The sequence below is a fragment of the Budorcas taxicolor genome, chromosome 11 (genome assembly GCF_023091745.1).
Source record: "Budorcas taxicolor isolate Tak-1 chromosome 11, Takin1.1, whole genome shotgun sequence".
Lineage (NCBI taxonomy): Eukaryota > Metazoa > Chordata > Mammalia > Artiodactyla > Bovidae > Budorcas > Budorcas taxicolor.
In genome coordinates this window covers 137,647,150-137,674,851 of record NC_068920.1, presented here as the reverse complement: position 1 = coordinate 137,674,851, position 27,702 = coordinate 137,647,150, and the positions used below count along the sequence as shown (strand labels likewise).

At 55.2% G+C, this 27,702-nt stretch overlaps 2 protein-coding genes across 3 annotated transcripts in view; one reads left to right on the top strand and one right to left on the bottom strand.

The window, feature by feature from the left end:
* HS1BP3 (HCLS1 binding protein 3) overlaps positions 1–3,054 on the bottom strand; it is a 36,694-nt gene extending 33,640 nt beyond the window's left edge. For both annotated transcript variants that reach the window (XM_052648724.1, XM_052648726.1), the window contains exon 1: positions 3,000–3,054. In XM_052648724.1, the coding sequence (XP_052504684.1) occupies positions 3,000–3,031 (32 nt within the window). In that variant the 5' untranslated portion in view covers positions 3,032–3,054. The remainder of the gene's footprint in view (positions 1–2,999) is intronic.
* A 13,310-nt stretch (positions 3,055–16,364) lies between these two features.
* GDF7 (growth differentiation factor 7) lies at positions 16,365–20,369 on the top strand. Its single transcript, XM_052649557.1, has 2 exons — positions 16,365–16,761; positions 19,408–20,369. The coding sequence occupies exons 1-2, from the start codon at positions 16,365–16,367 to the stop codon at positions 20,367–20,369; spliced, it is 1,359 nt and encodes a 452-aa protein (XP_052505517.1).
* The last annotated feature ends 7,333 nt before the right edge of the window (positions 20,370–27,702 follow it).

The window sequence follows — 27,702 nt, the reverse complement described above, 5'->3', positions numbered from 1 at the left end:
CTTTAGGATGGACTGGTTGGATCTCCTTGCAGTCCAAGGGACTCTCAAGGGACTCTCTTCTCTAAGGGACTCTCTTCACCAACACCACAGTTCAAAAGCATCAATTCTTTGGTGCTCAGCCTTCTTTATAGTCCAACTCTCACATCCATACATGACCACTGGAAAAACCATAGCCTTGACTAGACGGACATTTGTTGGCAAAGTAATATCTCTGCTTTGCTGTCTAGGTTGGTACATAAACTTGATTTAAAAAGTGAGTGGGGGGCAGGCTTTGGCCCATGGGTGTAGTCTGCCCACCTATACTCCAGACCAAACTTCCTGAACTGTGATGTGCCTTCCCAGTCGTGTCCAACTCTTTGTGATCCCATGGACTGCAGCACCGCAGGCTTCCTTGTCTATCACCAACTCCTGAAGCTTACTCAAACTCATGTCCATTGAGTCAGTGATGTCATCCAACCATCTCATCCTCTGTCGTCCCCTTCTCCTCCAGCCTTCAATCTTTCCCAGCATCAGGGTCTTTTCCAATGAGTCAGTTCTTCACATAAGGTGGCCAAAGTTTTGGAGTTTCAGCTTCAGCATCAGTCCTTCCAACGAATATTCAGGACTGATCTGCTTTAGGATGGACTGGTTGGATCTCTTTGATGATGTCCAAAGGCTAACTCTCCCTCTCCTCTTACTCCCAAGGTATCTGATGGCCCCTCTCTGCTCCTCGAGGCTCTGGGACCCCTGCTCTCTCTCTCTCTCGGTTCTCCAACCTCCCTGGCCACTCCTACTCAGCTTCCCTGGATGGTCCGCAATTCTGCCCCAAGTGCCCACCTTAGACCTCTTCTCTCACTCACCTTCCCCAAAGAGCTCAAATATGTTCAAGGTTTTAAATCCCACCTATGGGCCAGTGGTTCCTCATTCCTCTCTGATCTGGACTCTCCTCTCAAAGCCACCACACTCCTCCCAGCTGCCTGCCCGACGTCTTCACTTGGCTGTCAGAAAGCTTCTTAACGAACATGTCCAGACCAATGGTGATTTCACCTTCCTAAACCTGCTCCATCCATAGTCTCCTGGGCTGGTCCACTGCAATACCCCTCTTTCAGGAACTCAAGAGAAGTCTTGTAGTCAACCTTGACTCCTCTTTCTTGCTCTAAGGGCCTACATCTAATCATCAGCAACCCCTGAAAGCTCAATCTTCAAAATAGACCTAGAACCCAAACATTTCTAAGCTCTTCTGCCAGCATCAGCTCTCACGTGGATGACTGCCAGAGTCTCCTGAATGGTCTCCTCACTGCACCCTGCTCGCCTCCCTTCTGCTCAGCACAGCGGCCAAAGGACCTTTCTGGACTCCAAAGCAGGTCCCACCACGCCCAGAGCCTCACTCCAGCCTGGGGAGCCTGTCCTGACTGTCCCCTGCCTCCAATCCCCCAGATGTGGTAAAACTCTGCACCACATCACCCAACTCTTCTGCTGGCTCACTGCACTGCAGTCACACTGGCCTCCTGGCTGGTGCGCAAACATCTCTCTGCCCCAGGATATTGGTTCCTGCTGTCCCCCCTGCCTGGTACCCTGTTTCTTAAGATTTCTCTTTCACTTGTCAGGGATCTACCCAGCTGCCACTCTCTATCAGAAAGACACTCCTGGACCACACCATATAAAACAGCATTCACTCCTCCTAGCACCCCATTTCCCTACCACTTTATTTTCCTTTATACCATTTATCATCCCTGGCGCACTATACATTTACCCATCTGCCCCACAAAAGCTCACAGGAGGGACTGTGTGTGGTTCACTATCCTAGAACTGCTCACCTGGCCTTCACCACCAGCACCTGCATTTGTTAAGAAGCCCTGTTCAGGTGGGGCAGAGAGGGAAGCCCCCTCACTCCCTTCCCAGGCTCCCAGCACCAAGCTCACACCCCCACTGGTCTGCCGCTGGCCCTGCTCACACCTGCCAACCTCAAACCTCCTATCCGCACAAAAGGGAACAGGCTCAGCGAGAGGAGGTGATTCACGTGGCACGAGGGAAACCTCTTCTGCCAGCAAGGACACGACCAGCCACCACGGAGAGGAGACCAAGCAGGTTCTGACATCAGAACCTTAAAGAATCATACTTTTCTAGACCTGAAGCCACAAGGATGTTCAAATTACAGCCGGAAAAATTTTGCATTCATTTATGTAAGAGACTGATGTCTTAGCCTAAGATTTTGTGTAGGGGGAACAAGGGTAGAGTGTGTGGAAACACTTGCAGTGAGTCACTTGACAGATGTGACTAAGGGGGAGACGGTAAAACCACGCCCACCGCAGCCTTCAGCATCCCTCCCGTACTGAATCCCCCAGGCCTGGGTCAGGGACCCTCTGGAGGCCTCTGCGGTAACTGCACTTTTCCTGGGCTACCTGTTAGGCAGCTGCCACCTGTCCCCTTCCCTTCCCCTGGAGGACCTGGCTTCACGCACCCCCACCTCGCAGAAGCCGGGGCACACCCTGCCCTGTGTTCCCATGGCAACCTAAAGCCGCGCCCCACCCGCCCCCACCCCGGCTCAACAGCTGTCCTCCGCCCGATTCTCCCGACGGGCCGAGACTGGTCTGATTCACCCCGTTCCCAGTGCCGTGCCCCGGACCTGGCACACAGTCAGCGCTGCCAGGATGCATAACTAGATCTTGGAAAAGAAAGGAAGGCAGGTCAGCGGGAAAGGGGTGAGGAGAACCCCCTCTTTGACCACCGTGCAGGATCGGCCAATCCACGCCTTCCACTAGTCTTGGATGAGTTCGTTACCCTCTAGGGACCACAGTTTCCCCATCTTTAAATCCGGGAAGGGAGGCGGGCGGCCTCTCCCGCAGGGCCGGGGAGCGGCTGAGCCCAGGTCCACGGCCAGCGGCGCTGGGGACGCTGGGCGCCGGGCGGGATCCTCAGGACCCGCCGCCTCCTCCGCCCGGGACACCTAGGGCCGCGGCTCCGGGCCCTCCGGACTCTACGCGGCCCGAGATGCGGCCGGGGCGCGGGGTCTGGCTCACCTGGAGGTGACGAGCACCGCCGGGGACTGCATGACGGCGAGGGGCTCCGGGCGGGGCGTGCGATCACGCGACCGCGGGCGCCGGCGTCGCCGCGTCCCCGCCCCGCCCGCCCCGGCTCGGCCTCGGGCTCGGGCTCGGGCTCCTGCCTGGCCCGCCGCCTAGTGGCCGCGGCGCTCGGCCGGACGCCGCCGTGATTTTCCAGGCCTTTCTGGAATTCTGGGCGGAGATTCAGGGCTGAGGACCGTGCGCGGGTCGGCGCTGCTGGAGGCCCCGGCCGCGCCGAGCGCGCTCCCGTCCCGAGCCATCCCGAGGCGCGCGCGTCCTGGTTTGGGTCTGATGGCCCGGAGTTGTTAGAGACAGCGCCCCGTTCACTTTTAGGAGTGCCCCAAGCGTCCCGCTTCCGGATGATAAATCATTCGGTTCTGCTTCCTTGGGGAGAGTTTTGGGGAAACAAGCCAACCGTGCACAGGGTCCCAAGGATGCTCTGAGAGGTGTTTCCAGCGTCAAACGAGGTCAGAGAACCCATCAAACAAAACGAAACACTCTGTGCGGGGTGATCTAAAGAAACAGCAGTCTGACACCCCACCCCCTACCCCGGAGGACTTCCAGGGGCTTTCCTTAGAGGCCAACAGGCCCTTCCCAGCAAAAGCTTCTGAGAACTGGGTTTCTTCTTCCTCACTAAAGAAATGTTCTGAACCTTGTTAAAACTGTAAGGAAGACTTTATTCAAGGCTGTTGCAACAAGAGTCAAGACTTTCCCAATGGGGAGAGTTCAGGCTCAGCCCTGAATACAGCAAGGACAGTGGGACTGGAGCCAGGGGCAGGGGGAGGTCAGTGATGGAGGTACAGGTAGCCAACGGGGAGGATCCTTGCTGAATCCTAGCCTGCAGGCAGGCTAGGGGCTTAGAAGACACAAATGGGTGGGAGGGGAGGAACTTGATCAGATACCAAGGGTGATCAGATATCAAAGGGAGAGAGCCTTTCTCAACTGACTTAGCAGGATTCTTGCTGAGACTGGGCTGGGCAGGCCAGAGACAGGGCAGGCACCAAGGTCAAAGGCCCAGTTGAGAAGAGGGCTCAGAGGAGCCTACAGTTTGGTCAAGAAGAGGGTCTCTGTCTCCCAAAGTTTCCGTCTCAGAGAGCTGCTAAAATTACCCCCACTCCCTGCTCTCCAGGCACCATCCCCTCCTTTCCTCCTTTCCTAATGATACCCCTTTCCCCATAGTGCTCCCTGCCCCCCAGCTCTAAGAATGCTTCTGCTGGACTGCATTCTCCCAAAATGCCAGCCTCCCACCCCTCCTGCACCACCCTGGAACTCTAATCACCAGTGTCCCAGCTCTTTGCAACCACCTGTAAAACACTTGGCTCAGGGCCTGGCTCACAGTGACATCAGAGCCGTGTGAGTGTTTGTGTTGCTAAGTGCTAAGTTACTTCAGTCGGGTCTGACTCTTTGTGACCCCATGGGCTGTAGCCCACCAGGCTCCTCTGTCCGTGGGATTTTCCAGGCAAGAATACTGGAATGGGTTGCCTTTTTCTACTCCAGGGGATCTTCGCGACACAGGGATGGAACCCATGTCTCTTTTGCCTCCTGCATCGGTAGGTGGGTTCCTTACCACTAGTGCCACCTGGGAAGCCTCTGTTGCTCTAATGTTGAGCAACTAAAATGACAGGTCTCTCTGCTTTTGCTACTAGTCAGAGTTCCTCACAAAGCCACTCTCCTCTCTCCCTCATGACCTTTTCATTCATTCATTCAACAGCGATCTACTGGACTGGGCCTCTGTTTGGGGGCCTGTGGAGGCTCCTGAGCTATTGATGGCAAGGACACAATGGCCCAGGGCTCCGTCTGTGGACTTGCTGCCTCCAGCTTCCCCTTTCCTGTCCTCTCTTAAAGGTTCTAGCTCCTTCCTACTGTCTGCTTACTCCCCTTTGTCCACTGAGGGTCTTCGGGGAGCCGCAGCTTGGTGGGTGATGGGTGTCCCTGTCCTGGCTTCCATGGCCGCCTTTGGGTCCACAGCTGGAGATCTTAACAGGCGAGGTCACAAAACTGTTGGAGCTGAGAGTCATGCTGAGCCTGCGGAGGGTGCAGACTTGAAGCACACACGTCCCAGGGCAAGCACAGGTGGGAGCTACAAAGAATGGGACCCTGCACCCCCAGCGGAGCTGGTGGCATGTCGGTCACCTGTGCCTTGCAGGCAAATGAACCTCATCCCTGGCCCCAGGCTTCCCTAGTGTGCACTGAGGGGGGACTTGGCACACCTGGCGCCTGCCGAGAACCACTGGTTCCCCATGAAAGAGTGAGGCCATCCAGAGAGCAATCCCATTTTCTGCCTCTGTGGGTCCCACACGCCCCTCTGTGGCTCCAGCGGATAATTGCATACAATGCATGGAATGTGGAATCTAAATCTGATATTTTCTGCTTCCTGCCTGACTCTAGGAGCCCTTTCCATGGCTGAAGCTGCAGTAACGCAAACCACATTGCAGGGAAGCTGACAGTCCCCCTTCCCACTGCCCGGGGAGGAACGCTCCAGGCCTCAGTCACACCCTGCCCCAGGGAAGTCGCTGCACCTCAGGGCCAGTGGGATAAGTCAGAGGCACCACAGCCCACAAGGAGTCTTATCTGAGCTCTGGTCAAGCTTGCCCTGGTTTCTGGTGGGGTGGGACTTCTGAGGACCTGCTGATTTGTCTCTGTTCTCTATAGTGACGCTTTAGCGCTCCAGTGGGGAGCTGGGGACCCCAAGTCGAGCAAGGCCACCACCTCAACTGCCCCTCAGCAAATGCTCCTGGGCACCGCTCTGGGGCTGGGACTTTATACCAGGCCCAGAGGATGCAGAAGACACAGGCCTCCCTGGCAGGGCTCACACACCAGTCAGGGACCCTTGGAGATGCCAATGCAAGTGCAGGCCCACAAAGCGTAGAGAAGGGCACATAGCCAACTCATCTAGGGGTTGGAGCATACAGGAGCTCTTCCAAGAGGAGGCGGTGCCAGACTCAGGACGTGAAAAAGTTGGTTTTGTCTCTTTGAGCCTTGGTTTTCTCATTGGTGAAATGGGCATGATGGAAATCTTTAATCCATAGCACTGCTGTTACTTAAATGAGCTCACCTGTGACTGAAATGAGAGGAGATGTATGGCAGACCCTGTAGGTGAGCTAGCCGAAAGCCAGTTATTCCTGTTTGCCTTTTACTACCATAGAGGCTGCAGTCCATGGGGTCACAAACAGTCGGACACGACTGAGTGACTGAACAACAACCGTAAAGGCTAGACAGGTACAGCATGCATGCTGCTAAGGAACCGCAGTCAGAAGATGCTTTGTGACATAATTCTGCCCATATACATGCAAGTTCTGTATGTATATGGGTAAAGGAAAACAAAGGAAACAAAGTAGGTAAGAGCTTTACCATAGTGCCTGGCTCAGTAAATGCTGGCTTTTACAGCTTTCTGATTAAGTCAGTCCTGGTTTAACCCATCCAAAGACTGATCAAACCTGTCCATCCAGTCTCTTCTATGGAGAGGGTTTACCTTGCTCCGAGAAAGCTCTTTGTACCTTTCCGGTACTGAGTTAAAGAATTACCTGCCTTAAAGTGTTGCGTCTGTCTGGAACTTCCCTGATGGTCTAGTAGCCAAGATTCCATGCTCCCAATGCAAGGGACCCGGGGTTCCATCCCTGATCAGGGATCTAGATCTTGCATACCTCAAGTAAGACCTGGTGCAGCCAAATAAAATAAATAAATAAATAAAATTTTAAAAAGTGTTGCTGCTGTCACAGTGCTCTTGGGAAATTTCCCTGAACTTGCATTCCCACCAAGGGTATATATTAGAATGCCTACTTGTATCTCCTTTCACCAAGAATGCATTTTACGTTCTTCAGTTTTACTAACCTGAGAAGTAAATTAAAATGGTATTGTTTTAATTTGCAATGATTTGCTGGTGACTTTGGGGATTTTGATGTTGTCACCCTGTACTTTTCTAACTCTTTGTGTCCTCAGCGATCAGGATAAGGACTGCTGCTGCTGTTGCTAAGTTGCTTCAGTCGTGTCCGACTCTGTGTGACCCCATAGAGGGCAGCCTACCAGGCTCCCTTGTCCCTGGGATTCTCCAGGCAGGAAGACTGGAGTGGGCTGCCATTTCCTTCTCCAATGGATGAAAGTGAAAAGTGAAAGTGAAGTCGCTCAGCCGTGTCCGACTCTTCGGGACCACATGGACTGCAGGCCACCAGGCTCCTCCGTCCATGGGATTTTCCAGGTAAGAGTACTGGAGTGGGGTGCCATTGCCTTCCCCGAAGCACTTTGACTAGAGCTCTCCAACTCTTTATCCAAGCCAGAAAAAAATGTCTGGGAGGACAGGACAGCTGGGGCTCTTCCCTAGATTAAGGTATTATTCAGAAGTGGATCAGCTATCTAGGAAAGTGGGAAACAAAGGGGCTGCCGTGGCCTAAGGCCAACTCCCCAGTTTTGTAGGCAGCCTCAACACTTTGCAGCCTTCGAGCCCAGCCTCCTGAAGATCTCACAGATGTGTTTGCCACATGGACCAGAGAACCTGAGACAGGCCGTCCAAGGTGAGGATACCGGGTCCCCAGGCCAGCTGTGTGGTGTTCGACACTCTGCTATTGGAACATGAGACATTCTGGTCCCAGGGTCCTCATCCTCTGGAGTGTCTGCAAGATCTCACATTCTAGACTTTGGGACACATCTTCTGGGTCCTCCAAGCCTGTTCTTGACCTCTGTTAACCCCTATTTTCCCAGGCAAAGAAGACAGGTTGGTTCTCTGTTCATTATGTGACTAGACTAGAAACCCGGGGCTCCTACCTGTCAAATTGGAGGACCCGGCATTCCGAATCACTGCACATTCTAAGTGTCACCAGTTTTTATTCTAAAAGGAGTTTGTTTTGTTTCAATCTCATGTGTCGACAAAGGTCTCCAAGAAAATCTAATGGAGGCATAGCTTCAGACTATTAATGTTCACAAGATGGGCAAGTCGACAGAGGGGAAATGCCTGGAAGACCACATAGAAGAGACTGGATGGACAGGTTTGATCAGTCTTTGGACGGGTTAAACCAGGACTGACTTATCCAGTTGACTTTACAGCTTAACCAGTAAAAGCTGTAAAAGCCAGCATTTACTGAGCCAGGCGCTAAGGTAAAGCTCTTACCTACTTTGTTTCCTTTATCCTTAGGTACACCTGACAGGCAGGAATCTCTGTCTCCATTGAAAGGTGGAGGATAACAAGTTAATTAACTTAAGGTCACAAAACTAGGGCACTATAAAGGTGGTTTGGAAGCCAGTGTTTATCATGACTCCACCCTCTGGTTTCTCTCGTGACCTCAGTGGAGACGTGTGGTCCTTGTCCCCTCAACTCCCAGGATACCTTAGAGCTCCAGGTAAGCTGGTTCAACCTCAGGGTCCCCGTGCAGAGCTGCCCGAGTCTTCTCCCAGACTGGCCTTTGTAAATCTGAGCCGGATGGGGTTCAGCCACACTGTGGTGCTGTTATAACCAGTGACCAGCAGGTGGCAGTATCCACCAGCCTGCTGCCATTTGTCCCAACCCCAAAGGAAGGGCCCTGAGAAACCCTTGTGAAACTTCTAGAAAAGAAACTATTCCACTCCCTTCTTCTCAGCCCAACTCCTCCCCTCACGCAAGGGTGGGGCCACGCCAGTGGCTGGCGACGGGCTGCAGCCCACCCTGGTGTGGATGCCAGAGCTGTTGCCTGGGGTAACCTGGGGGCAGACAAGACTTGCATGGAGCATGGGAAATGCATTGCAGCCGGAGGAAGCCCAGACCTGGGCATCAGACGGGGCTGAGCTAGAGGCCTGAGGGGATCGTCCCACATGCACAGCCCCACCCCTGGTCTTTCCGGGGGGAGGTGGCTACAGCACATCTCTGGCTGAACAGGAAGCAACAGCTTGGATGCGGTGGTTGGGGTTGTCACCATCCCCAGCCCTCCCAGGGACACCTTCTTTGGGGACATAGCCCCAGGCTGATGCTGCCTCCTCAAAGCTAACCCTCTCCAGCTCTGAATACATTCCAAACCGGGGGGCTGGCCCCTGCCTTGGTCCTTTGCACTGGCCCCCATCCTCACCAGCTTCCCACCTCTCACAGGTGGGCCCTTGGTGGACGTTTGATTATTGGCCTCACTGGGGATCGTTATCAGAGTCAGGATCAAAAGCCAGGAAGGGCCAAGGGACTTGGGGTCCGAGGTTAGAGGCCAGATTTGAATTCTGGTCTCTTGACTCTCGGGAACCATCAACATTATAGCCCAGGGGGGCATCTGTTTTACTTCCAATATACTGCAGGGCTGCAAGGGCCCACAACCCCTAACGATGGGCAGGGCAGGGGCTGAGCCCTCAACCATCCTCTTCCTCTCCTCCAGGGTACCCAGGGCAGAGCTGGGCTGGGACCTTCCGAGACACACAGAGAGCAAAGACACAGGCTCACAGAGGGGCCCCCCCTTCCCTGGCAGCTGTGATGCCAAATGCCAGGGTGCTGATCCTTTTCCCTCCTTGGGGACTTGGCTGCCCTGCATGGACAATGCAAGGCGCAGGGCAAGGAACCTTCTCTTGTCTTGTCATCAGGGGCTCCAGGCTGCAGCAGAGCGGGTCCAATTTCCAGTGGCTCCAGCTGGTAGAATCCAAGACTGACTTCCCAAGTGGCATCAACCCTAGTGTGCCAGTTCACGTTCCCAGGTGACTCATGAACTTCTGTCAGCAGAGGTGCCTTTGAGAGGTGTAGTGGCTCTCACAGGCACCAGGTACAGACTGCCTCACCTTCAGAGCTGTCAGGAGACTACCTGGGACCAGGAGGGAGCTCCCGTTCTGCAGGTACGCAAACAGAGCCTTGGTAGCAGTTTGTGAAGAGTCAGGCATCATATGAAAAGTTGGCCCAAAGAATCCCAAATATTCTTTTAGACATCCTGGAGTGTAAAGTCAAGTGGGGCTTAGGAACCATTACTATGAACAAAGCTAGTGGAGGTGATGGAATCCCCTCTGAGCTACTTCAAATCCTAAAAGATGATGCTGTGAAAGTGCTGCACTCAATATGTCAGCAAATTTGGAAAACTCAGCAGAGGCCACAGGACTGGAAAAGGTCGGTTTTTATTTCAATCCCAAAGAAGGGCAGTGCCAAAGAATGTTCAAACTACCGCACAATTGTACTCATTTCACATGCTAGCAAGGTAATGCTCAAGATCTTTCAAGTTAGCCTTCAACAGTACATGAACTGAGAACTTCCAAATGTACAAGCTAGGTTTAGAAAAGGCACAGTAACCAGAGATCAAATTGCCAACTTTTGTTGGATCATAGAGAAAGCACGGAAATTTCAGAAAAACATCTACTACTGCTTATTTGACTATGCTAAAGTCTTTGACTGTGTGGATCCCGACAAACTGTGGAAATTTCTTAGAGATGGGAATACCAAATCACCTTACCTGTCTCCTGAGAAACCAGTATGCAGGTCAAGAAGCAACAGTTAGAACTGGACATGGAACAACTGACTGGTTCAAAACTGGGAAAGAACTATATAAAGGTTGTATATTGTCACTCTGCTTATTTAATTTATATGCAGAGTACATCATGTGAAATGCCAGGCTGAATGAATCACAAGCTGGAATCAAGATTGCTGAGAGAAATATCAACAACCTCAGATATGCAGATCACACCACCCAGGAAGAGGAACTAAAGAGCCTCTTGATGAAAGTGAAAGAGGAGAGTGAAAAACTTGGCTTAAAATTCAACATTCAAACAAACTAAGATTATGGCATCCGGACCCATTACTTCATGGTAAATTGAAGGGGAAAAAGTGGAAACAGTGGCGGATTTTATTTTCTTGGGCTCCAAAATCACTGCAGATGGTGACTGCATGCACAAAATTAAGACGCTTGCTCTTGGAAGGAAGGCTATGACAAACCTAGACAGCATATTAAAAACTAGAGACATTACTTTGCTGATAAAGGTTCATATAGTCAAAGCTATGGGTTTTTTTCCAGCAGTCATGTATGAATGTGAGAGTTGAACCATAAAGAAGCCTGAGCACCAAAGAACTGATGCTTTTTTTAAAAAATTTTAAATTTATTTATTTTAATTCGAGGCTAACTACTTTACAATATTGTATTGGTTTTGCCATACATCAACATGAATTGTGGTGCTAGAGAAGACTCTTGAGAGTCCCTTGGACAGCAAGGAGATCCAACCAGTCAATCCTAAAGGAAATCAGTCCTGAATATTCATTGGAAGGACTGATACTGAAGCTGAAGCTCCAATACTTTGGCCACCTGATGCAAAGAACTGATTCGTTGGGAAACATCTTGATGCTGGGAAAGATTGACGGCAGGAGGAGAAAGGGACGACAGAGGATGAGATGGTTGGATGGCATCACCAACTCAAGGAACATGAATCTGAGCAAACTCTGGGAGATAATGAAGGACAGGGAAGCCTGGAGTGCTTCAGTCATGGGGTCATAAAGAGTCAGATACAACTTAGCTACTGAGCAACAACAGCAAATTCTTTCAAATCCTTGAATTCTAGGACCTGAGTCAGAAACGTGGTGGCCAGAGGAAGCAAATAGCTTCTGCAGAGGACAGGTGGGTGACCAGGTGCTCGCCAACGCAAGGATCTGGGGGGTGAGAGTGTGGGGACCGCTTCTCCCCACCCCAGCTAAGAAACACCCACCCCCCAACCAGGCTGCCTCTCTGTCCTCCCCCTGTTGGAGCCAGTCTCACCTCCGCTCTCTGAGGAGGTAACAGCTAAAGTCTGGAGTTCTTGGGACACTGAGGGGTGGCCTTCAGACTAATAAAGAACAGAAGTTGGAACTTGCAGCCCCTGGTTTTCTCCCAGCTGCCTCTAAGTTTCCTGAACCAGCTGCCCTCTGACTGCTGGATACCATGGGGGACTAGGAGGCCACCTTCAAAGTGCGCCTCGCAGCAGGTAGGGCACAACGCCTCCAGGCCAGGAGAGAGCACTCCCACCTGCCTGGCCCACCTACCAAAGGCCCCTGTGACCCTGGAGGAAGCCCCAAGTGAGCCCGGGGTTGGCCTGGCCCTGTGGGCCCCAGGAGGCCAGCCACCCACTCAGCAGAAGGCCTGGTGGGGGGCCAGGAACTCCTGGTGTCACGTTCCCCTGTCCTCAGGGAGGGAGCTGTCTTCACTCCAGATGGATGCTCAGTCGTGGCTCCCAGGGAAGCCCTGAACAGGGCATGGGAGACCTGGTCCAAGTCAAGCCCTCGCTGTGGGCCTGGCTTGCTGACAGGTCACTTCATGTAAACTTAGCTCCTACCGGCTCGTCCTGCTCTGAGCTCTGTGGCTTCTCCAGCCACGGGCAGGCCCTGCTGCTGCCGATGACAGACTATGTTCAGTTGGCGAGCTCCCAGCTGATGCCAGAGGCAGGAGGCAGTCCTCAAGACGATGCTTTCATAAGCCTCACCTGGACCTGAGAGTTTTTTTTCTGCCAAGAATTTTCCAAAGAGCTTGCAGGGCAAGGCAGGACCTTCTGCCTCTCCACTGGAGCTGAGCAAAGTATTGCAGGTCACACCCCTACAATCCCATCTCCGCTGTGAGCAGCCAAGGGTTGGGTACAGACAGGATGACTCCAGGCTCTGCCATTCACCAGGTTACCTGCGGAAGGTGTTACATTTCTCTGTGACTCAACTTTCTCTGTTGGTAAAATGGGTACCCTAATGTCTGATGGGCTTTCCAGGTGGCTCAGCAGGTAAAGAATCCGCCTGTAATGCGGGAGACACAGGAGATGCAGGTTTGACCCCTGGGTTGAGAAGATCCCCTGCAGAAGGAAATGGGAACCCACTCCAGTATTCTTGCTTGGGAAATCCCATAGACAGAAGAGCCTGGCGGGCTACAGTCCATGGGGTTGCAAAGAGTTGGATACACTGTAGCAATTGAGCATGCATGCACGCACCTCACAGGACAGAGCAGTGGTGAGACGTAAGTGCCATGAGGTCATTTAAGCAGTTAGCAACATGCCTGGTACTTGGTGGAGAAGGAAACGGCAACCCATTCCAGTATTCTTGCCTGGAGAATCCCATGGACAGAGAAGCCTGGTGGGCTACAGTCCATGGGGTCACAAAGAGTCGGACAGGACTGAAGTGACTTAGCAGTAGCAGCTGGTACTTGGAGAACCATAATTATCATTTAGTTAACAGTAACCATTGGTTACCATCATTATTTGAGAGGAAGGAGAGGGAGCCAGGCATGACCCAAGCTTCCTTCTGCCTCTCTCCTTTCTGGGCTCTGCTTCAATGTGGCCACTGCTGGTCAAAAAGACCCCCAGGCCCTGCTTCCCATCAGTTTACTTTTTTTATTTTTGCCAGCATCAGGGCTTAGTTGTGGCACTTGGGTTAGCTGCTCTGCTGCATGTAAGACCCTAGTTCCCCAACCAGGGATCAGACTGGTATCCTCTGCACTGCAAGGCAAATACTTTGCCACTGGACCGCCAGGGAAGTCCCCCATCACTTTACTTTGAACCACCTAACAGTGCACCATATATTCAGGTGCATTTATGCATGTAAGTGTTTACCATCTCTTCTACCCTTACGAGAGCTCCATGCATTTGTCCTGTGTGTTGCTGAATTCACAATATACGGAAAGCCACTCATGGTTAAGTATTTACAGGAAAGAAGAAATGAATAGAGGAATGGCTAAATGATGAAGAAATGCATTGTTGTCTGACTTGACAGACCAAGAAACACAGGCGACAGTGGCTAAGGCCTGGCTCAAGCACACACGTGATGGGTGGGGCTCCAGCAGCAGCAGCCTACCCCCAGCACTCTCCTCCAGAGCCTTCCAGTGCCTAGAAGCTGCTTCTTTCTCAGCCATCATCACCCTAGGGATCCGGAACAGACTGGGAGGGGCGAGGCTCCGAGCCTCCTCTGTGCCCACCTGTTATCCTGGATCCACACCAACTTCCTGAATTGAGAATCTCCCCATTTTACAGATGAGGACATTCAGTCTCAAAGGAGCTCGCTGTCCCTGTTCCCCTAGGGACAGCAAGGGCCCAGGGATTCCAACCAACTCCTCATTCCTAAGCCCTGGAGTGATCTCAAGGTGGAGGTATCATGCAATCAACAAAGTTTATTTGGCACCTGCTCTGCCAGGCCAGTGCCAGGACCCTTCAGGTTCTTGCCTTCACACAATTGGAGGAACTGAAGCCCAGACGATGCAATGGGGTCTGGTTGTTAACAGCAAAACCAGGACAAGAACCAAGACTACTGGACTCCAGCTCAGAGATGCCAGAGTGTTTGCACAAATCAGGGTCTTGATGATATGCAAAACATCTAAAGACTGTTCACCATGGCTGCACCCAGCCAGGAAAGGAGTCCAAGAAAGACACCAGGGATCCAGTCGTGGCCTTCACAGAGACAGCTGTGGCTGAGGGGCCACTACTTTGACTGATCAGTGTCTCTCTCTAGGGGGTCGGTTCTGCCAGGCAGCCTGCCTGGATTCCTGCAGGGCCCCTCTGTACCCGCACCAGCGAGAGAGAAAGACTCCTGACCACGGCCTTGTCGAAGCTTTGGGTCCTTGGCCCCCAAATCCAGTTGGGTTAATGCAGCCCCAGTAATCCCAGCCCCCCACAGCCCTTCCTGCCCAGACATTCCCACGCGAACCTCGGGCTTCCCCCCCCTCCCCCCGTCCACCTGATCCACTTGGGGTCTGACCCCTTGCCAGGTCTCTCCTGCCCCCCTAAATCCCGAGTGGCGAGTGACCCAAAGTCCCACGCTGAGCGGGCCCTGCATCTTCGGAGTGGTCGGTAGGATGACGACTGGTAAGTTGACTTGGGACAAAGCAGCGGGTACAGGGGAGCTCGGGAGCCTGGGGCCGCCGTCGGCCCAGGAGCTCCACGAGGCCGGCATCCTCCGTGGGTCAGAGCGCGCGGCGGCCGAGCGAGAGCGAAACTCCTGCGACTTTGGGTCCCGAGGCGTCGCATTGACGCTGATCACCTACTCAAAGAAACCGTGACTCGCTGCCCCCGTCTGGATTTAGAGCTCGGTAGCAAATAAATGTTAAAAAGATGCGCCTGCCCTGCTACGGGGATCCGTCAGCTTCCGGCCCTCTGTCCGCCCACCAGCAGATCGTCCATCCGCTGAGCCTTCCGGCTCTCTACGGACCGATGTCCCGGCTGCTGGTGGAGCTGAGCCAACACCCAGACCTCTCTCCTCGGCGCATCTCCCTGAGTTGGCGGCCTCTGAACCTACCTCTGCCGGCTGCTCACTCAAGCGCCCCGCCGCCCTTGCGACGGCGGTTTTGGGCGTCCCCTCCATCCTCCTCGCTACCCACCAACTCAACTCGAGAACCGCGGCCCGGGAAGGAATTACAGAGGCGCTACCCTGAGACTCTTCGCCGCCCGCCCTCCCGGCTCCAGGCTCTCTCCAACATACCCAAGAGCCCGTTTCCGTCCGCCGGGGCTCCCAGGGAGGCGGGCAGGCGGAAGGGGTCCTTACAGTCCACGCGCAGATGAAGTTGAGCCGCTCCCGCGCGGGAACCCCCTCATTACCCCGAAGTTGTCTTCGTAGTTCCTGAACTCCTTTAAGATCCTGGCGCCCGTCTAAGCACGCGTTCCGCACCCCTACCTTTGCTGGTTCGACCGTCGGTCCTCGTCCAGCTGTCTTTCCGGCCTGTCCTTTCGGCCCCTAACTCTCTCTTCCCTACCGGTCCTCTTTCCTGCTCCCGCCTCCCGCTCCGATCTTTGAAGGCTGTGCCAGGGTGGGGAACCGCGGGACCAGTGAGCAAAAATACGCTTTGGCGGCGACCCCAGGCGCCCTGTGGCCTCTGTGCGCCCTCGTGGCCTCTTTGTGCGCCCTGGCCACGGAATCGTGGCGCTGACCGGCGGGGCGAGCCCTCCGCCGCCCCACCTCCGGCGTCTCGGGCAGAATAGGAGCGGGGAGGGGGCGGGTGGTTCTCCGCAGGGGAGTTGGGAAGGAGCTGGGCGGGTACGCGCGAGGCCTCGGAGCCTCTGACTCCCGAGGGCGCATCTGGCCCCGGGCGCAGAGTGGGCGGAGGGGGGGGTGGTCGCCTGGCCCCGGGGAAGCGAAGCGGGGCCCAGGTGGGTGGCGGGAGCCTCGGGTCGGTGACACTCGCCTGGCGAGAGTGGGGACGAAGAGCTCGGGTGGGACGAGGAGGCTCCGGCCCGGGGCTCGGCTTTAGGCCGGAGTAGGGGGCGCGGCGCTGAGGCTCGAGTGTTCAGCAGGGGGCGCTGCTCCGGGCGTTGACGGGGGTGGGGTGGGGTGGGGTGGGGTGGGGTGGGAGAGGAGGGGGGCCGCAGCTTGCAGCGCACACTTCCCCCATTATTAAACATTATGTTCAAAAGGCGCAGGGGGACTTCCCGAAGCCACGGAGCCCGCGCCGCCCGCCCGCCTGGCCCTCGGAGCCCATGGACCTGAGCGCGGCCGCCGCGCTGTGCCTCTGGCTGCTGAGCGCCTGCCGCCCCCGCGACGGGCTAGAAGCAGCCGCCGTGCTGCGGGCGGCGGGGGCAGGGCCGGCCGAAAGTCCTGGGGGCGGCGGCGGCGGCGGCGGCGGGACAACCCTCGCCGCGGCTGCGGGCGCCTCCGCTGCCCTGGCCGCCGCGTCTCCCGGGCCCCGCGGTGCGCGCCGCGCCACGGGCTCCGGCTTCAGGAACGGCTCGGTGGTGCCGCACCAGTTCATGATGTCGCTTTACAGGAGCCTGGCAGGGAGGACTCCGGCCGGGCCAGTCGCCGCCTCCACCTCGGGATCTGGCCGCCACGGCCGCGCGGACACAGTCACCGGCTTCGCGGACCAGGCGACCCCAGGTACTCTGCCGTTACCGCGCCCGTCCATCCTGTCTTGCGCCCCAGCACCATTCCCCTCGGTGTGGCTGGGGGGGCCTCGGTACCCGCACATCCCAGGCTCAGGTGTTAGAAAGTTCTCCGAGGCCCACGCACCCGACCTCGCAGCGCCTGGACTCTGGCTAGAGCCGCGGCAGCTGGCGGGGGCCCGCGGCCCCAGAGGGCTATGCCCATCCTCTGCCCGGGGTGCCCTGGCCCTGCCAGCCCCGCGGGTCCCTTCGAGGAGGCGGGCTGAGTTGGGAGATCCGGAGAAGCAAGGAGGGGATTCGGCCCAGAGGGACTGAGCAGAGGTGGCGGCGTTGGCTGCTTGATTGCTCTGCTGCTCTCAATCTTGCGGGGAGGGCCGTACAAACGGGGAAACGGAGGCGAACGCAGGACAGAGCGGGCATCAGACTGAAGTTCAGGGCTCCGGAGAGGCTGGTGGCATCACCAGGTGCAAGGAGGGCCCTTCTCAGCAGGCTGATCTCGGTGTAGGCGGGTGCCTGCCTGGGGCTGGATCCCTGGGGAGGTAGAGGAGAGGAGGCTATGCAGAGAGGAGAGGAGGGCCCGCCAACCTGCAGGAATTCAGGCCTCTCTGGGACCAAGCACCCCACCTTGCTCCACCCTGAGCCCTCCAAAGGTAGGACTTGGGTGAGGCAGTGGTGGTTGGGGAGTGTCATCTGGATTTTATTAATCTCTATTGAAGCCATTAGAGCAGACAGATAGGGAAAATTTAACTAATTTCAGGCGGAAATGCAAGTAATTTCGGCCTTAATTCTATCCAGCCAGAGACCCAGCCTGGAAGGCAGGAGGGAAAGAAAGGCAATAGGGCTGGGAAGTAAGTGCTGCTGCCGCCCAAGGCCCTGCCGGGAGCCAATGGAGGGTTCTGTATATCCACTGCTAGCCTGGGAAGGCAGGTAGAGGGGGTGCAGTAATCAGGTCTCTTATTCCCTCCAGCATACGCACAGGGTCTACACAGGCCGCTTTATTTGGGAATGCAGGGACTGTCTGGGCCCAAATGGCCCTAAAGTCTGGTGGAAATTTTCAAGCATTCTCTGACAGCCTGGGGTGCCCCCTGGATGGGATGCTAGGGTACTTGTAGGGAGCCTGAGTCCTGGTGTGCAGACCCTGGGGAGGGGGTCTCCCAGCTGTGGGAGAGGTGAGATGTGTATGGCCCTGAGCTTGTAGAGAGGCACCAGATGCTCTTCCTTAGATCGAGTTAGGCCTGCAGTGGCCTCAGCCTGAGCTAAATCGCAGGAAATCTCGGAGAGGATGCAGCAGCAGGATCTCAAACCAGGGAGAGGCTTGCAGGGGGAGCTCAGAGCGAGGGCTGCCGCTCCCAAAGCCCCGGGAGAAAGCCTGGGGAGACCGAAGGAGCACTTGGCCTAGTGCCTCTCCTGCTTGCCTTCTGCCCTGAGCCTCCACTCAGAGCAGGGCTGCCTGAGGTCTCCAGAGGCCGGGGCAGCACCCACACTTCGGTTCCCAGGAGTCGATGGCTTGGCGTCCAGTGGTTGGTGAGCAACACTCCAACAGTGGGGGGAGTCTGCACGGTCTCTTCCCGTTTGGGGCAAAACGAAACCATATGACCTTCTTCAAAGGGAGCTCCTTATCTGCTGCTTGGTGGAATTTCAGCTCGTTTCTTCCTTTCTGAGCCCCCAAAGAAAAAAAGTGTCTACGATGAGAAGTAAAATCCCAGAGGCCGAGTTGAGTCCTAACGGAGGGAAAGGCTAGGTCTGCGAGGGGACCAGCGGGGCCCTGGCGGGAAAGCCAGTCGGTCCTCTGCCTTCCCTGCAGCAAGGCGTCCCAGCCGCTTTAAGCCCTTCGCAGAAAGTGGCTCCTTTAACGCCTTTCCCTTCCTTCGGAGGTGGCGGAAACACTGGGAGAAGTTTGAGCCTGTAGTTCCCATTGCGACCAGGGGCTGACAAGGCCCCTATTTGGGCCTCAGTTCCCCTCCGGCAGAGCAAGGAGCCTGGATGCGGGAAAGGGGGTCTGCAGCCCTGCGGACACGTGCCTCTTCTGGACGAATCTTGGAGGCCCAGCCTGCCCGGGAGATCGTGTCCGGCTGGAATGTCCAGGCAGGGCTAGGGAAGAGAAGCCGCAGAAGCAGTTTTCAGGGGACAAGAACTTTCGGTTTTCGCCCAACCGAGACTCTGAGACTCTCCTGGCGGATAAGGAGGGCCATAACGAGCAGTCCCCGGACCGTGTCTGGCCTGGCCTCCAGGTCTTTAAGAGGTGCACGACTTCTGATGCGCCCATCAGGCCTCTTTCTGCCACCGGCCGAAAGTCTGGCCTCCGCCTTAGTCTTCGAAAACCCATGGCTCTGGGGCAGACAGCCGAACTGTAGGAGCCCTAAGGCTTGGGTCTCGGGTGCCCACGAGGCGCGCTAAGCTCGTTGGGTTGTTGGACATCATTTAGCTCGAATCAAAGCTCACATCCCGATAACCTGAGCGACGGCTCCCTCTCTTTTCGGCCAGGCTGAGGGCTTTCGGACTGGAGCCGAGACGTGCTAGTGGGCGCCGGCCACAGCGAACCTTGCTCCCACATCCAGGGCAGTTGGGACTGTTTGCAGTTAGAGGGTGCACGCTTCGCTCTCACTCCCTTTCTTTCTCTGTCTCTGCCCGTCCCCTGCAGACGAATCGGCAGCCGAGGCGGGCCTGAACTTCCTGTTCGACGTGTCCAGCCTTCCCGACGCAGATGAGGTGTTGGGCGCGGAGCTGCGCGTGCTGCGCCGCGAGTCCGGGGCGCGGGGCCCCGGCAGCGCGAGTCTCCCGTTGCTGCTGCTGTCCACGTGCCCCAACGCCGCGCGCGCCCCGCGCCTGCTGCACTCCCGGGCCGCCGAGTCCCTGGACACCGCGCGCTGGGAGGTGTTCGACGTGGCAGACGCCTTACGGCGCCACCGCCGGGAACCGCGCCCCAGCCGCGCGTTCTGCCTCTCGCTGCGTGGAGTGGTGGGGTCGGCGCGGGTCCCGCTGGCACTGCGGCTGCTGGGCTTCGGTTTGCGGGGCGGCGGCGGCGGCGCGGCGGCGGAGGAACGCGCGCTGCTGGTGGTCTCCTCCCGCACGCAGAGGAAGGAGAGCCTGTTCCGAGAGATACGCTCCCAGGCGCGCGCGCTCGGGGCCGCGCTGGCCGCGGAGTCGCGGCCGGATCCGGGACCCGGCGTGGGCTCGCCGACCGCGGTCTTCGGCGGGCGCAGGCGGCGGCGGACGGCGTTGGCCGGGGCGCGGGCAGCTCAGGGCAGCGGCGGGGGCGCGGGCCGGGGCCACGGGCGCAGGGGCCGGAGCCGCTGTAGCCGCAAGCCCTTGCACGTGGACTTCAAGGAGCTGGGTTGGGACGACTGGATCATCGCGCCCCTGGACTACGAGGCATACCACTGCGAGGGCGTGTGCGACTTCCCGCTGCGCTCGCACCTTGAGCCCACCAACCACGCCATCATTCAGACGCTGCTGAACTCCATGGCCCCGGATGCGGCGCCAGCCTCCTGCTGCGTGCCCGCGCGCCTCAGCCCGATCAGCATCCTCTACATCGACGCCGCCAACAACGTGGTCTACAAGCAGTACGAGGACATGGTGGTGGAGGCGTGCGGCTGCAGGTAGCATGCGGGCCGGCTGGGCCAGGGCGGGGGCGGCCGCGCCACCCAGGGACTCCCCGGTGAAAAGCAGCTTGGGGCAGAGCCTGTCGCCTCGCGGGGGTGCGCGTCGGAGTCTGGCCCGGCGCCCTCGCGGAGGAGGGAGCGCGCACGTTCACGTACCAGCACGCACAGCCGCACACTCCTCACTCGTGCACATGTGCACGGTGGACGCATCGGAAGGCCTTGGGAAGAGAGGATCTGACGCTACCGAATGTCACAGGTCATGTGTATTTTGCAAATAGATATCTATTTTTGCGCCCACTGCCCCCTTTTGGGGAGAGAGGGGTTGCGTTGCCGTGACAGTAACTGGCACTAAATCGAGTAGAATCAGGTTAGGAAATTGGGGGCTTCAGAGTAGGCGGAACTAACGGGATACTCGAGTAAGTCTCATTTCACCCCCTTTTTGTTTCTGGCCAAGTGTGGGGCACAGCAGGCTGGGAGGGAGGGGGCAGAGTTCCCGGTGTTGCTCCTGGGGCAACACCCCAGGAGGTTTTTCTTAGGAGCTGGGAGGAGGCTTCTAGGCTTGGAAAGAGGCACAGAGGTGGGTGGGGTGGGCAGGCTCCTGCCAAGGATGGAGGACTGGGGCTTGTCTGCCAGGTAATGCCCTTTCTGAAAGTTTGCGTTGCATCTGCATCCGCGTCATTAACTCTGGAGAGGAACCGCTGCAAAAGGCCTCATCTTTTTCCTTTAACTTCCAAAAGTCTAACATTTCCCAGTTTTGAAAGGGGAGTTTGTCGGAAAGACTGCATTGTGGAGCTTCCCAGATCTCTGCAAAGGTCAGCACCAGTTTTTTTTGGTTGTTGTTTTTTGTTTTAATCAATTCAAATTGGGAATTATCTAGAAAGTGGAAAAAACAATTTAGGAGGGGATAAGTGAGATGGGGGATAGGCTTTTAACTGCGGGACTGATCTGACTTGTCATGGGGTAGAGTGGTGTCTTCCAGGTCCTGCAGCTCCTAAGCTGGGTAGACCAAGGTGGTCCTAGGGCCTTGGGGGGATGCAGGAGGAAGCTGGTGCAATGTCTGGGGATTGGGAAAGGGGGTTGCTATGACTCCCTAAAGACCTGCCAGGAGGTTTTTCTAAGGAGCTGGGAGGAGGCTTCTAGGGTTGGAAAGAGGCACAGAGGTGGGTGGGGTGGGCAGGCTCCTGCCAAGGACGGAGGACTGGGGCTTGTCTGCCAGGTAGGCACAGCCCCCTCCAAATGGCACCCTCCGAGTGGCCCACATGTGCTTGTGCTTAGCTATCAAGTCTGTGTCGGCTTTTGCACGCTTTCACTGTGTTGTTGCTGTAGTTTTTGGCAGTGTGATAGTAACGGGAAGTGAAGCCACACAAAAGTGCTTTTGTGAGATTTCAGCTCCCCACAGCCCAGTGGTTCGGAGCAGGAGGAAGGTCGGTCCCTTCCCTCCTTGCTCCGTGGAGGGGCATCTGCAGTTTCGCTGCTGTGGTCCCTTCAGAAGGACCATGGTGTGGGGGCCAGAAGTGGAAAACTATCCCCGGTCTCTCTGTTTTGCCCCAAGAAGTCTTGCTGATAGTAGGATTGTCTGTCCCTGTAAAAGGGAGGCAGAACATGCCAGCCTTCATTGTTTTATTTGGTTCATTTCTGCCCGGGGGCCCTCTGTGGCCTGTGTAAATGATTGGGAGAAGGGAAAGAAACAGGTTGGATTCCACCTGCCTGAGGCTCCAAGGGCTTTCTTAAGAAACCCTGCAGCCCTCCTGGTCCTCCTGCTTAAGGCTGTGCTGGGCTTTCTCCTTTAGGGTCCCTGAGAGGCCTTCTTCGCTACTCTTCTTGTCTTGGATGCTAAGATCCAGGGCAATTTATACAAATCTTCATTCTCAGAGAGAATTCTCTTAAAGAGAGATTTGAAAGATTTAGATACAACTCATTTATTTAAGGGTCCCCACCTGAGTCTTATCTTTTAAAATCCCCCCATAGGAGGAGGAGAAAGCACATTTATAATGTGAATTTATATGCTGTGGCTATGTAAGTAGCTATCCATAACCAGAAAATGCAAGTCTCTTCTCATTAAAATAAAAATCCCAAAGCAGCTGCTGCAGTACACTTCCAGTCGATTTCAGTGACTGGGCAAACATCTATGAATTTTGCCAGAGAAGTGAAACTCTCATTTTCTAAACTATGATTTGAATAGTATTTGCCTAGTGATTACTCTGAGACCTGTCACAATGAAGAATTTTTTTAAAAGGGCACTAAAGTATTAAGAGTCATGATATTAGAAGTTTTAGAAAGGGAGCTGAAAAACTATAGCTAAATATTATTTTGAAGAAATTCTAGGATATTTCATCTCTTTGGACAAAAGCAAACATTTGATACTTTGTTAATGACTAGGAGAAACAACTGGAGGGGAAGAAATGTCTTGATTTAGTCTAAGCTTTCTGTAACAGGAAAAAAAAAAAGTCCATTTTCTGTTTCCTCCTGTTGACCCGCTTCCACCAAGATGTAATGGAAGTGATGGAGGAAGTGGGGTGTCTCCCTCATCTCGAGTCCAGGCTGCACCCCATGGTGGGGGGCATTGTCCTTAGTCACTGACAGTTCCTTCGATGACCCCTGATGCCCTCAATGTGTTCTTTACCAGATAAAAGGAATGCCGCCTAGATTGCATCTGGAGCTGCATGAACCAACCAGGGGCCACCGTGTTCCGTCTCAGGCCTCTGTATCTCAGAGTTAAAAGCAGGTGAACAGAGAGGATGATGTGTTTTGCTTTGTAAAAAAAGACAGCAAATGGGCCATCACACATGCAGACAGACAGATTCTTGCTGTGGCGATGTGGTTAGGATAGCTTTGTCAAGACGTGGACACACATGTTTTGCCTGCACGGTCAGTAGTACCCTGTACTGTCGTCTGTCTTCCAGGCAGTGGGGAGTGGGCCTGAATCAGCCAGCCGGAATCTCCGCCCCCACGGAGGGAAAACGGGCTGCTGACAATCATGGACAGAGTGTCAGGACTGTGAGTGAAGGTGGCCCTCCTTTAGCCTTGGGTCCCCAAACTCTTCCTCTCAAAGGAGACCCAAGTTTCTAGATTGCTGGGGGAGAATCGAGATCCTTCAAACCATTCTTTGCTAGAGAGGAGGGTTTGGCATTGCTGCCTGGGGAGCACAGGGCAGGCCAGCTGGAGCCCTCGGGGATGGTGCCAGGTCTGCCAGGCACCCAGGCAGTCTGGTCACTGCCGCTTGAAGCCAGACTTCCGTATTAAGGGTGACCCCAGCGCTGGCAAGTGGCTGTGCCCGCCGATGCTGCCATGCTTGCCTGGTTGAATTCTGGGTTTCCAAGCAGCAGGACTGGGTCCTCTGGAGACGGTGGCAGGCCTTGTCAGCTTAGCTTGGGGGAGCAGGCCTGAGCTGCGCCGTTCACCTGTATGTGCTCCCCTTCGCCCTCCTGTCCTCAGTTTTGTTGCTGCCATGGAAGGGAAGGGAGAAGACAGGTGGACTGTGTGATTGTCGAGTCACCCCGTCAGACCCTCTACGGGGACTTCTCCCTTGACGCCTCTCAGAGGAGGTGTCAGCAGGAGCAGAAACCTCACTCCCACTTATGCTCAAGAGAGTCTGACTACCTTGTGGATGTCATCACAGTGTAACTCAAACCCTACAAGTCAGTTATCCTGTTTGCAATCTCATTCAAACTCAAAGCAAAAAATAACTAGGGACTGTAGACTGATCTTTTCCTTAAAGCAGAGACAAAAACTGAATGCTTTCCAAGTGCAGCTCGTGCAAAGTCCGACTTTCCTCTTGCTTGAACGTGGGCTCTATAGAGAATCCAATGAGAGGACCAGAAAGCACTGTAGCCTCCTCTGGACCATACATGCTGTTGGGGGCCTTGGGGATTCTTGGGACACAGAGCTTCCTGCAGGTCCAGAAAGCAGGGCCGGCTCAGTGGGCCTTGGGCAGAGGACCTCTGGGGGACGCCAGGTGGGCTGGGCTGTTAGGTGCTGGAAAGCAGGGTCCAAGAGGGCCTAGGTCAGATCGTGCTCTCAGAAAGGGTCTGGACTTGGGAGGAATGAGTCATGGCTGAGTGACCCCAGAAGCTAGAGGGCAGTGAGGTGGGAAGAAGCTGGACCCCTCCACAGGGCTGTGGGCAGTGCGGAGGCTGAGCCCACCATGGAAGTACCCGCAGGAAGGCCACTCTATTGGACGTCTCTGGAGAAGTCTGGCAAGTCATGGGTGGTTACCTCCCTGCTCAGAGCGTCAGTAAAATGAGAAGCACTTGGGTCCTGTGGTTTAGAATTGTCCTTCATCTCCAGAGCCCATTCACGTCATTCAAAGGCAGAGCAGAGGTGACTTCTTGGAGAAGGTTCCCTCCAGCCCAGCCCCAGAGCCGGTGTCACAGGTGCTGTAGCTTTTTCCTGTGTGTGTGTGTGTGTGTGTGGTGGTGGGGGGGGGGGTGGGGGGTGGGTGGGTGTGTGTCTGTTCATTACACTCTTGGCCTCCATTGGTGCTTCTTGGATGTTGCTCTGGTATCCTCCTGGGGCAAGGTAGGCCAAGAGTCCCGGGGGTCGGGCTCAGCTCACCAGAGCCACGGCTTTTCTCACATCATGTCCCAGCTGAGGGGCGCTATCGGCCCCGCTGGAATTCTGCCTGTGCTCCAGGGTGGGTAGAGCCACACTTAGCTGAGATTTTTCTGTGACCAAGTCTTGGGCGGGGGCTCCCATACTACCCCTCTGGGAGGAGAGGACAGAAAAGGTGCCGCCTTGCTGCAGCCCAGACAGGGCCTTGGGCTGTCGTGGAGTCCCTGGACAAGGCAAGCAAGCCCACCTGAGGATGAACTGTTTCGCCAGGGCCCCACCTGGCCCTCAGCCACCTCATTGCTGGGCCAGCGTGTGGCCCAGCTACTAGGGGTGGGACCCAGGGGCAGACGCCAGAAAAGCTATGCTTCCTCTTCTTTTTGAAGCCCTGGACACCAGTAGCAGAGTTGAACACTAAGGAACACGAGAAGGGAGGAGAGAAAAAAGATGTTATTTCTTACTTTTCAGACAGCTCAGCCTTTGGCTCCTGGAACCTTTGGCACTTTATTGGAGCAGGCTTCTTCCTCCTTTTGTGCTGTCCTGGACTTTAATATGCACCCAGAGCTTAAAACTGCACAAACAGTTAGCTCCCACCGAGGCTCTAGGTTAGAGAAGCCTGTTCCGTCTGGGAAGGCCACACTCCCAGTCTGCAGACAGCCAGCTGCATGGATGTGGCTGCATGGAGAGGGTTGGAAGTCGGCCTGGTCCATCAGTGGGGGTGATTTTGGCCACGTGGGCTCTGGTCTGTCATTCAGGGCTGCTCTCTGCTTCCAGAGCTCAGCTTCTTCCCACCCGCCCCGCAATTGCCTCCACCTTGTTTGCTGTGTGAGCAGAGGGCCTGGGGCTTGGCGGCGGGCAGCGTTGGGAGGTTGGGGCTTTGTGGCTGCAGCAGCAGCTGTAGCAGAGCCATCCAGGCCTCCCAGGGTAAAATCAAAGCGTGTGAGGTCATTGCAAAATCAGTTTGCATTTCAAATCATGCTTGTACTTGTTGAAAAGTACAAATATACCCCCAGAGGGTCACAGGCAGTGGGCGGTGGTAAGCTTTCTCTGCTTTGGCAGACCTTCCAGTGGCAGTCCGTGGGCCCCTGCTAGTATCCTCTAGTATCTAGTCTGTGTGCTGTGTTGGCAGAAGAAAAGACTAGCTTCTCTCTCACACACACACCACTATGGAGTAAGACAGCTGGGGTGTTCATAGACCCTTCCCAAGAGGTGTTTCTGCAGGCAGGTGAGTCTGTGGGCAGGACAGCTTGGCGTGGTACTTACTGTATGAAGCAGTTTTCACTCTGTTTTTGGCCTGGTGAACTAGTTTAGGGCAGTGCAGAAGCTTTTAATCTTCTAAGTCAGTAATGGGATGTGAAATAAATTGTCTAGAAAAACAAGAGAAAGCTTCACACAGCAAATTCCAGGTGCCTTCAGGCCTGGCGGTTCAAGACCTTCCAGACGCAGTGAGGTGGTTTTGCTTTTGTGTTTCTTTTTCACTGGCTTTTAAGATGTAGGCCAACAGGAGTGTGGTGGTGTGGAGATCTGGCCAGGTGGGCATGGGCCAGTGGCGGTTTTCTTTGCAGCTGGTTCTTTTCTTCTCTGTGCTTTCCCACCTGACCAGCAGTTACTGCATCCAAAGGCGGGGGCAAAGTATCTATCTGTTCCCAGCCTCGACTCCGCTCAGACACTTGGCTGCCAGAATCTAGAACCTCAGCAGGACCTTCCTGGGCTGAGGTGTGCTTGTGGCGGACAGTGACAAGACTCCTACCCTGTGCGGCTTATTCATGGGAGTCCTGCTGAGTTAGGGGTCAGTACAAACCCATCTTTGCCCGGGAAGCACACCCTTCCCTTGAGGCCACTCCCTGGGCTGCAGGATCGGGAAGAGCCATCTCTGGCTGGAGGTTCGCTGCAGCCACACACAGCCATACCTGTTGTACATTCTTTGTGATGGGCCCATTTTCTCTCACGCCTCTCAACCTGGAGTGGCCCTCACCTAGATTTTTCTGGGGGTGAGTGAGTCTGAAAAGCAGTGACAAGGTGTCAGAGGCCCTTCCTTGTCTGCATGTCTATCTCTGAGTGACTGAAGGCTGCCAAGGGCAGAAAAAGGTGCACGTGTCCCCGTGGCTCAGGGCAGCAGGAACTTGGCTTGAGGGGAGCAGGCTGGCTTGAGGAAGGCTGCACCCATTAGCAGGGCTTATTTTCTTTGCAACTTATATTTCCGGGTCAGGACCCGTGAGAGTCAGAGCAAAGTCAGCCGTGCAGTACTCTGTTTCGAAAGTGATGATACAGTTCAGGGAGAAAGCAAGCTCCTGAGAAAATGTGTTTTCTGGCTGGGAAGTACTCAAGTTCCAAGCCAGGAATGGAGGCTCTGGAAAGGGGGGGAACGTCTCTGTCTTTCTCCACCTGGAGAGCATCTTTAGAGTAATGGTTTCATTTTGTTTTTTGGCATTTCACTTTATGCTGTAGCACGAAGAACTTTTATGTTTTTTGTGAGGAAGAATCATCTTCAAGTCACTTGATGTCTTTTAGCTGCAAGTATTTCATCCCACATGGAAAGTTAATGATTTCTTTTAACAAGATTTCTGTAATGATTTTTTTACTTGCCTTCAATAGATGAAAATAGGAGATTCTGAAAAGTTTAGAAAGCATTTTCTTTCTTCTTCTTCTTTTTTTAAATATATAAAGCAGCAGCTCTTCTCACTGTGAAGGCTTCCGCAGAAGTCCGGCACCAGCCTACCTGTGGTGTGTTTGCACGGGCGCTGGGCGGGCAGTGGCGTCTGATGTGGTAGGCACCCTGCCCTTTG